Below are 11,264 nucleotides of genomic sequence, written 5' to 3'. Positions count from 1 at the left end.
TCCCTCCTTCCTTCCTTCCTTTCTTCCATCCTCCTCTCTCTTCTTGAGGCATGATCTCACACTGTAGCTCCAGCTGGCCTGGCGTTGGTTATACAGTCCCTTTTCTTTAAGTTTGCAACAATCATCCCATCATAGCCTCCTAAGTGCTGGGATCACAGACGTCAGCCTGCTTGCCCAAGGTGATGATGCAGAGGGGTGAAGAGAGGTGGCAATGTCTAGAAGTAAGTGTCACTTTGCTGATGGTCTTCTGTGTCACTGTTGACAAGAACTTCATGCTTGTCTTCTGTAGCCCAGGGTTCAGCTCCTCGTTTGGAATGACCCATTGTGCATATTGTATTTCTAAAAAACCAGAAATTTCCATGTAAAGAGTATTTTTGTTAAATTTTAAAACAAAGAGTTTATTGTGATATAATTGATATACTTTTAAATTCATAATTTTCAAAATTTTCATAAAATTTATTGGCTATTAGGGTTTCCACAGAATTGTCAAATTAACAGAATCCAATTTCTCAATATTTTTATGACCCCACAGAGACCCCTGTACCATTAACTACCACTCACCTTGTCAATATGACAGCTTCTGGAAAGAATGCATCATCTTTATTCCTATGGATATACCAATTCTGAAGTCTTAAGTCGTATAGTAAGTGGCCTTTTGTGACTTGATTTTTCAATTATTTTTTAGAGTTCTTATCTGTATGAGCATTACATTTCCTGTTAGTACAGAACAATACTTTTCTGTATATTATATATACATATCTATGTTTATATACATATGCATACATATATAATATATATGGTAATATATATGAGATACCACTTTTGCTTCAAGTTCCTGGGAGAGACAAGAATAAATGATTTGGGATAAGTTCTGTAGCCTTGTCTAGCAACAGACCCATGGAGTTACTGACAGATATACTCTTTCAAAATATTTCCTGAAGTATTTCTTCATCAGTGAGGGGCAAACTATAAGCAGAGGGTAAATAAAACCAAATAAAACAAAACAACCAGTCATTAACATGTGTATCTGAACAGGTCAAGGGCTAAGCCCCAGAGAAACCATATCCACGTATTCTGAAAGACACTTTAATTTACTTTTTATTGCCATTCACAGATCTTTTTTGCCTCAAGACACAGAAGGAGTTAATTAACCATTAAGTTACACAACTAATTTTCTTTAAGACATACAACACTTTGTAAAGAACTCTGAAAACATTTGTTGCGTTGGATAAAATAAATTTTGTCCCCTACATCGTTAACTTTCTTCCCAGTGGAAGTGGTGGGATCAGGATGACCAGAACTGGCTTTTGTTAATGGGATGCCGCTTTCGTCTCATGGGATTTCTAGATGCAGTCAGCTAAGTTTTCATAGAAGGACATTGGCAAAACCGCGTGACTGTCCACATTGCTAGCCTTTCTGGCTTTGATTAGTCATTTACTCTTTCTCTGTAAGCAACATTATTTTTGTTTCTTTTTTATTTACAGAGGGAAGCACACGTGTCTATCTACACTGCCAAGATGGAAACTGGACTCTGAAAGAGCTAACTTAGCCCAGTTATAGTCATTGTACGATCATCACATTTGTCCTTTTAATTGATTTGCAAGGCTGGATTCTGGAGTATTTTTTATTCTTCTCCAGCGGTGATTGATGAAATCTGTGGCAAAGCCGCTTGTCACACGCATCTTTCTGGGTTCAGAGAACCAAACTTTTTGGATGTTCTCCTGCTGAAGGGTTGCTTTCGTGTTTAGTGACATTTATCATTATCTAGGGCCAGCTGCCTGACTTCTCTTCAGTGCTCTGTTTATGGGGTTTGAACATCTATAAATGGAAACACTAGCTAACCAGAAATTATCGCCAGGGCTTCTGATAGCGTCCTAGGCTCTTACAACGTGGAATGCCTGGCATTATCTAACACGCAAGCATGTCAAATCAGTTTCTAGACAGAATCTGGACCCCTCTCTCTTTCATTCTGTCTCTTTCTACCTCTCTCTCATCCTTTCATCATGGAATTTGAAAAGCATGAACAAGGAAGCTCACTAAAGGGGAACAAGAACTTAGAGGAGGGAGTGACGGTAAGATGCCTGGGATTTTGTAAACTCAGGTTTAAAATCTAACCGACAGGATGAAAGGGAAGCAGCCCCAGAGTAGAAAAGTTGTTTCCCTGTCTCAGTTTGCATTTTGGGCTGGTCAATAATCTTGAAATGAACGAGTTCTCTGGCTTTCTTGAATACGATGTAATAAACTTCTACAAAAATGTCATTGCTGGGATGTGGGCAACTTGGATGTGAACGATATGTTCTCCCTCCACGTTCAAAGCCAGCATTCTTTGCTCTGAGCCTCTGCTTGGTTTATTGTCTTACTTACTGATACTAGGAATGGTGAGCGTTCAAAGACCAGTCTTCCTGGGAAATACAAAGGACATGCACAAGAGAAAGTTTTGTAGAATATCTCAATGCCTTTGAAGTAAGTTTTATGAACTTAAGATAAAGTTTACTCATCATAAAAATTTGGATTTCTTTTGTTTTTGTTTTTTGTTGTTGTTGTGTTTTTTTTGCCATAGAAGTAGTAAAAGCAGCATTACTTTGACACTAAGAAATTCATTGTCAGTTAACTACCGTCAGTATTATTTTCTCCAATATAATGTGTTTTACACTCCCCAATACAATGTGTTATACGTGGTCCACCTCCTGGGTTTAGATGGATAACTTTGCTTGCAAGCTTACTGTGGTTAAAGAGCTAATGTTAGAATTATTCATGCTTCATTTTAGCGGCAGCAAGCACAAGGCTAAGCTATAATGACTCTAATAAGGCACAACTTGTATAATTATATTGTTCTAGATATCTGGAGATAAGGATTACATACTCCTATTGATGTTAGAAACTATACAAACAAAAAAGACATTCTGACTTGAAAATTCTTGAAGAATATTAGAATTTCAAGATCTTAAGAACATTTTGGATAAAGTATACATTTTTAAAAAAAGACTCAGGTCATCATTTTGAGTAGTAATTATAGAAACTGTGTAGCATAGAATGACTACAGACTACATTCCTTTTTGACTTTATTGAAAAATCAAATGTAGAAATAGAGCTTTTGAGTCAGAAATATCTATACAAAAGTTCTTGCTGCTCTACTTTTAATTAAAAAGCTTTGGATTTTGTTCAGTCTTTCTGAACTTCAATAAACTCACTTGTAAGGTAGGGGACAGTAGTCACTCGTTTGAAGGGGTCTGTGAAAAATAAAAGGTGTAGTGTGTGAAGTCTCTAGAATTACCTCATTTTCATATTGGCTTGTCTTGACTTAGTTAAAAAGCACATGGCCCAAAGACTACACAACACACACACACAACACACACACACACACACACACACACACACTCACACCTACACACAAGCATGCACACACTCACAAATTATAAAAAGAGAAAGTTGAAATTTATTTATTTATTTATTTATTTATTTATGGCTATTCAATACAGGGTTTCTCTGTATAGCCCTGGGTGTCCTGGAACTAACTTTGTAGACCAGGCTGGCCTCAAACTTAGAAATCCGCCTGCCTCTGCCTCCTAAGTGCTGGGATTAAAGGCGTGTGCCACCACCATTCCTGGCTTTGAAATTTATTTTAAGGATGAAGGAAAGTCCAGCTACTTTAAGTGTAAATGCTGAGTTTTGTAGCACTTTTAGAAAATATGCAACTACAGCCTTGCTGTGAATGTGAGTCAACTCTAACCTGAGTTAGTTTTGCAAATAAATACAGTAGACCTGGGGCAAATCCACAAAGTGAGACAGATCTCTTGTTATTTGACATGATTTGAGGTATTAACATTTCACTTTCTGGAAGGTCAGACCTTTTTACATGCCCCACTCTACCTTGGAAATAGCTATAAATCTAAAAGTGAGCAAAAAATGTCTCCTTAGAGGACGCTACTGTCCCTCAACTCCTGAGCATGGCTCTGTGGCAGAGGCCTAGGGCTAGCCTCTGATTAATGTTCAGCAGACTGGAGGACAATACGGCAATGGATGAGAAGGAAAGCCCAGGAGTATTCAGCTTTCGGTGTACAGACAGCTCCCTAGGACCGAAGGAGTGTCCAAGAGCTCATGTCTGGGGAAATGGATATGGGCAGCCTGACAGGATGTCAGACCTGGGGATTTTGATAGTACTCATACCAAGAAAAGAATAAGTCATGGTCAGTGTTTACTGCAGGAGAGAGCTGGGAAATGTGTAATACATTTTAGAAAAAAAATAAGCCAAATGTACCAAACATATGGTTGTTTTAAGGATATGCATCTAAACATGTTAGTAGCTCAATCACGGCTTTGTTTGTCAATGTCAGCATTTTAGTTTAGTTAGGTTGCTAAAAGTCATTTAAAAATATTTTATATGGAGTTCACTTTGTTCTGAAAATTATTCACTATACTTACTACAAATAGTACTATTTCTTACATGGTTTTTAAAAGGGGAGAATAATTTTCTAAAGGGGAGAACATCTGTACGTTGCTTAATTAAAGTTGTATTTCTCTGGATTTTAATAAACAATGTTATAATATGTATCATGACAGAAGGCAACATACACAGTTTCATTTACCATTTTAAGTTATTATGTGCATGAATAAATAAGAAAATCTCCTGCCTGCAGCATTTAGAAAGACATAATTTATTCTACTAGAAACAGACAAAACTGAAGTGGTGGTCCTAACTACGTGCCATCCTATGGTGAACGGATTAAATGTCTACCTTTTTTGGTGTGTGTGTGTGTATGTGTGTGATGTGGGTGTTTACATGTCACATGTATGTGGATGCACATGCACTTGTGTTTCTGTGAATGTGGAGGGCCCAAGTTGATGTTGGGTATGGTTCTCAGTGATTTAGTCTACTTGAGGGACCTAGGCAGAGTCTATAGCTGAGCCTGGAGCTTGCTGATTCCAGTTGATCTGACTGGCCAAGCTCACTCCAGGGATCCCCACTGCTGCCTCCTTAAGGACTGTGGAGGCAGGGGACCCACCTGCCTGGCTTTGATGTGGGGACACGGGAACTCCAGGTGTCCTAGCAGGATGACAAATGTTTAATCCATAGAACCGTATTTGCAGACCTGGCTCCTTTTAAATGTTGCCTTTTCTCTTCGCCCTGAAGTCCTTGCTGTCTGGCAGCTAACAGGAAAGACTCCTGGGTGCTACTTTCTCTCTCATCTAATCAATAATGTGAAACATCCCTAGGGAAAAAAAGAGCCTCCAAAGCTTTCTTTCTTTTTTTTTTTTTTTTTTTGCATTTGGAGTAAATACTTTTGTTTTTGTTTTTAATTTTTTATTATTATTTTCTTTATTTACATTTCAAATGCTATCTTGAAAGTTCCCTATACCCCCCCCCACCCCTGCTCCCCTACCCACCCACGGTATTGAGTGAAGTCATGCGTAACCAGGAGGCTATCATAGCCAACTTCCAAACACTGTAGCAACAAATCAGTTTCCATGGATTTACATCTCCATTCTCTACCCTTGAGAAACCTGCTATGAGGCATGCTGACCTCTTAGTCATGGAAGCTGTAAAGGCAGACCACACTGAAGCTAAGGTCTGGGGAATGTGGCAGGGGTGGCGGAGGGGAGGGCTGTTCATGGCATAGTTCAGTGTGGCCATTTCCACAGCCACAGATGTTAGTGCTGAAGGGACTCTTGTTTTTCTTGTCCTTCTGTATCCCCAACTGTGTTCCTAGGAACTCTGGTTTTTTTGAATGACTTCCTCGAAAGGAAGTGGCTATACCCCGGAAGACTCAGAAAACACTATGGAAAGTACTTTTTGAGCCTTATATTGTATTTAACATGCATCTGTGGGATACACTGGAGCTTGATTTAGTGTGTCTTAAGCGAATGGATGAGTGTGACATGTCTTAACACGTTACCAGGGGCGGTTGAGGGTTCGAGGAACCCTGTGCTCTGGAATGTAATTAGGAGATCAGATGATCATGTAAACTAGTCTTTTCGATTTTATATATAACTTTATAACGTCCATCTAATAGAATGAAAACGTCAAGCTAGGCATCACAAAAGTCTATAACATATGGTAAAATTGGGAGTAGTTTAAAATCTGCTATCAATTTCTATTTAATATGTCTTAAAAACTAAGGAAAACCAATGCAAAATATCCTAGCTGTTTTTCAGAACAAGTCTTATTTACAATTACAGTGTATTAGCAAAAAAAGGTTACTCACACTTACAGTAATTGAAATCTTGAAGTGAAAAGAACTATTCATACATTAATGTAGTAAAAATAGTCATGTTCCTTAGGGCATTCTAACATAATGTGGTTTGAGGTGATAAAACCAACTAAATTTCATGTATAAAGCGATTAGCTCCTATTGTGTTATTGTGATGTGTCTCAAGGAACAATCTTATTGTCTCGAGTGTTGACGGTTCAGTGATATTATATAATAATAACAAGGGAGCACGTGCTTTAACTCATCTTATATTCAAACTTGTTAGATGCAAAGCAAGACTGTGGTTAATTTTGGAATGTCATAAATACTGTTTAGGGAGAGGAGCTCTCTGGGGAGGTGAATAAGCACCTGATGATTAGAATTCTAAAAGAATATATGACATAAGAAGATGAAAGATTTTACTTTTCATGTTTAATGATTGACTCACTTTGAATTTAAAATGACATATATAAGTTTACATATTACCTCACAATTTTTTTAATTCAGAGAGAAATTAATTTTGATTAGTTTTGAATACAGTGAAAATAAACAAAATTAAAAGTATTAATCATTATGAATAAAATGTATTATATGAAAGATTATGCCTTCAAAATCATGATAACCCAGGGAAATATAGCTCTTTAAGTAAAATTCATAACTCCATCAATAGGAGGAAAATTAATTACTTCCTGAGAACAACCTTATTAGCAAACAGAACAGTATAGGAGTAATGCTTTTGGTTTAATTCCTGATGTGGTTATCTGATGACATTGTATTTTGTTGGGTGTAATACAGATAGAAACAGTCTTAGGAAAAACTGATTTTCAAATCAATGTGTGTTTCTCAATGGCTATTTTGAATAGGCAAAGCAAATGTAGAAAAGGCTCTGGATTTAAGAAGAGCAGCAAGCTTTAGGTATTTAAAGTGGATTATGAATAATAAGCATAAATTTTAATAGCTTGGAAACATTCTAAGCATACACAACAGAGACATCCCAGTTTCTCATATAGATTTGAGGCAGCAAGTCCGTAATTATTCACCAGAATATCTGAACAATGGGACAATTATAGAGTATTTCATGCAGTAATGTATTTTCTCATAACATCCCCCTATTCATTTTTCTTTTTAACTGTGTCTTGTTAGAGTTAATTGTCACAAAGTACTCAATACTGAAGAGAGCCAATAAAAAGTTTTTGTTGCTATTATTTCTGGTGTGTTACTTGTTAATCGTGACATGAATGTTGCTTCTGATTTATATAGTATTCTGTACAGGAAAATTTCTATAATTAAAAAAAAAGTGGTAAATCTCTGAATGTCAGGCGGCATGACTATTTGTCTTTTAACAAGTTCATTTTGGTGGTAGTCAACATATAGGAAAGATAAAACTACCCTTTTCTTTGGTGTGAGCTTAATTGTTTTGAAAACTTTATTCCATTCATTTCTTTTTTTAAAATTATTTTTATTTTTTAAAGATTTATTTATTTATTCTATGTAAGTACACTGTAGCTGTCTTCAGATGCTCTAGAAGAGGGCATCAGATCTTGTTATGGATGGTTGTGAGCCACCATGTGGTTGCTGGGATTTGAACTCAGGACCTTCAGAAGAGCAGTCAGTGCTCTTAACCGCTGAGCCATCTCACCAGCCCCCTTTCATTTCTTTATTACTCAAAATGAGCACATGATTCCTGCCCTGCTGTGTGCTGTGATTTCACTGATGAAGTTGCCTCGTGTGACCATTCTGTCTGATTACTTAGTGGGTGTGAGCAAACTTTATACCTATACTTCAATTCTCTTATGCTGTTGCTGTATATGTGTTGTTGGTGATGTGCATGTGTGTGTGATGGACAATGTCGGGTATTCTAGTGTGGTTTAAGGATGGGGTTGCTCTTTGTAACATTTTCAGGTTGCCTACTGTGCACTCAACCCTCCTACTTGGCACATTCCAGGATGGCTCAATTATCATTATATCATTTATTTATTGGGCTCTTTTCTCAAGAGAGTGCCAACACTCTGTAATAAGTCGATATTCAAAATGCTCTTTGGAAATAATTATTTTTAAAAACCAGACAGGCAGATGCTGCAGGAAGTTCCTCAGTAATTGCCCCTCAGGTAGAGTTCACAAAGAAGAACTTCAGGGCCGGTTGCTCTGGATTTCTGGACTCAGTGCCACGTCCAAATCTTAAGGAATGACATTGCTAACTTATTCATTGTTAGTAATTTATTTTTATTTCTCAGGGAATCAAAAACTCTCTGAGAACCCACTGAAGAGACTGTAGGATTGTTCCTTCTGCATCAGATCCTGGAGAGTTCTCTGATTAAGATAATGCTATCTGAAGAAAGGAGGCTTTCCATCTCTCTATGAGCAGGAAGGGAATTCTGGCTTTATTTCAGGCACACATTTTGCTATTACACAAGAGTTGCTTTTCCCACATGTTTCTCTTTCATAAGAACAATCCACCCTGACATATTTCTAGTCCCTTCGCTCTTTGAGCCAGTAACAAATAAATAATAAAAAAAATCTTGAAGGATCCATGACCACTAAGTAGAGAGGATGTAAGATCCTGTGAAGGGCATGGGAACGGAAGTCCTACTGTGTGCCTGTAAAGGACAGCGAGACTGGGGAAAAGATGAACTGGGTGTTTTAGTCCCATCCTCAACTGTCTGTAAAAATCCACCTTAAGTGCCTGCATGTAACTCTGGGTGCAGATGAGGGCGGCCAGTGCTGCTAACATGGTGGGTAGCTCCTGGGAGCCTTCTCAAGGAGCCAGGAGCGAGAAAAAAGTTGTGTTTATCTGACCTTTGGCAAATCACTTAACCTGTGGTTTCCTTATCTACAAAGTGAGAGGTTAGATTGGTTTTTCAAGGAATGTTGTACTGTGTAGCAGTTTATAAGTGTATAAAAAATGCCCCCTTGCTACGGATTTAGTAAATCCTTTGCAAACATAAGCGACCTTGAGGCAGTTTATTTTTTATATGTAAATATGTTGGTAGAAGTTATTGCTATTAAAAAAAGACTTTAAAATATAAAATTCACAGTTCAGTACTCATGTGTTAAATTGCATATTTTTTGCAATTTTTTTCCCTTTTTCTTACGGAGAAACAATAGAGTCAGGAATTTGATCATGGGAAAATATTGTGGAATAAGTGACGAGAAGAAAATTTAAAGGTCTCACTATTGGTATAGAAAGATCAAAATAAAATAGTATTTTTGCATAATATTACAATATTGTGTTTTTTTTTTTTTTTTTTTTTTTTTTTTTTTTTTATCAGCAATGAAAACTTAGAACATAGAAGAAACTTGTTTTAAACGTCATTTCCAAATTGGCTTCTTCAGCTGTGGCTCCTTCTGTTTTGTCGTTTTAACCACCCCCTACAAAGCACCTGACACAGATAGGCTCCGATCGCTCCTTGCTTTAATTTTAGCCCCTCGGCATCACAGCAGGTTGAGGGGGAAAAAAAAGAAAGAAAGAAACACATAGAAACACAAGAGTGGTAAAATCCTAGCCGGTGTTCGCGGTGTTCGCGTTTCTTTAACAAAAGCAAGGGCTGGAGAAGATTAGAACCCAGGGGGAGTTAAGAAGTGAAACTGATAAGAATCCAGATTTCTGCTTTCTGGTTCAAATCCAGTTCTTGAAGCCATCCAGCCTTTTGAGAACCACTGCTAATTAAAGCAGTGTCTGCTGATAATGTAAGTCTGGGATATGCTGTTTGAATGGCTCTTTTGATGTAGCTGTGTGTGATGGCAAATACAGAAGCGAGGCAGATGGATTGCAGGCTGTAATTCAGCTTTCAAGTGACATTTAGAGCGCACTGTACGAGGCAGCGGGGGTGGGGGTGGGGGGTACTTTCAAGTCGTCTTCACGGGAATTACAATTATGTATAAGTTCAGCCCTAAGCACGATTCCCCACAGGGGATGGGGATGAGGAATAGACTATCTTCGCGACGGAATTGCATTGCTACATGACCTTCATGAAAACAAGGAGATGATTTTTCAGATAATTTTTGGAGGATGGCTGTGCTATAATTGCCGGCCCGTTGCAAGTGCTTTTTGCCTAAATATTTCCCAAGGGTCCCTTCGTGAGATTTCTGAGTTAATGGGCATTTCCTTGCATGGGTGGTCTCTGGGCAACATCCTGCCACCTCTCCACCTGGTTCTATTAAATAGGCCCCGTGCCTTTGTAAATATCAGGATACAGTGGTCCAGGGGTCGCCTCATGATTTTAAGCACAGACTTGATAACCTTCATCCGAGAGGATCAGAGCCAGTAGGATTGCTTTTCCAAGCCTGTTGTAATTTCTCTCGGGATATCATGTCATAGCGTGAGGCTGAAGGCAGAAAATGTCAGCATGAATTAACAAGCTTATTGCAGAGAGTGGGGTTCTCCTAAGCCTGTGGGGAACGAAATAAAATCTTTGCCAATCCTGACTGCGTTTGCAGTTGCGCTCAGCTTCTCAGCTGGGAGTTCCTGCAGACCTCGTCAGGCTATCTGCTCTGCTCTTCTTATAGGTACATCCATTCCATCCATCCATCCATCTGTCTGTCCATCCATTCATCCATCCATCCATCCACCTGTCCATCCATCCAGATGCATGCAATCATTCCTCAGTCTAAATGCATGCATTCATTCACTCACAGGAACGGGCAGTCTGATTTGTTCACTTCCTCCCTACTGCTACTACTATGTCTGAGGTGCAAAATGAGGTGACCCCCCCAAGACTTCCACAGAACCCTCTTGTAAGCTCAGCGTCATAATGAAGGCTCTGTGGGATTTCTCTCCCTGACTGGGGCACCCTCAGGAATTATAAGGTACCCATTAAGGGTCTCTTCCTTCAACTTGGCTTCACCCCACTGCTCCATTTTCTTTTCCCTAGAAAATTACAGCATGCTTTTTCATACTGATTCTCTTCTCCTACCAGGTTGCTCTTGGTTGTGAGTTTAACTTTGAAACTTCTTTTGAGTGGCCAAGAGATACATGCTTCATCAGACATCTTGAACCAGAAGATCCTTGATTTCTCTCTCTCTCTCTCTCTCTCTCTCTCTCTCTCTCTCTCTCTCTCTCTCTCTNTNTNTNTNTNT

The 11,264-nt window shown here is 38.5% G+C and overlaps 1 protein-coding gene across 28 annotated transcripts in view; it reads left to right on the top strand.

The window, feature by feature from the left end:
• The first annotated feature begins 563 nt into the window (after positions 1–563).
• Positions 564–11,264, top strand: part of Mlip (muscular LMNA interacting protein) — a 243,710-nt gene continuing 233,009 nt past the window's right edge. For all 28 annotated transcript variants that reach the window (XM_029543237.1, XM_029543235.1, XM_029543234.1 and 25 more), the window contains exons 1-2: positions 564–643; positions 1,485–2,072. In XM_029543237.1, the coding sequence (XP_029399097.1) occupies positions 2,004–2,072 (69 nt within the window). In that variant the 5' untranslated portion in view covers positions 564–643; positions 1,485–2,003. The remainder of the gene's footprint in view (positions 644–1,484; positions 2,073–11,264) is intronic.

This window comes from Mus pahari, chromosome 10, assembly GCF_900095145.1.
Source record: "Mus pahari chromosome 10, PAHARI_EIJ_v1.1, whole genome shotgun sequence".
Lineage (NCBI taxonomy): Eukaryota > Metazoa > Chordata > Mammalia > Rodentia > Muridae > Mus > Mus pahari.
The sequence above is the reverse complement of the archived record's forward strand: the minus strand, read 5'-3'. Positions and strand labels throughout refer to the sequence as shown.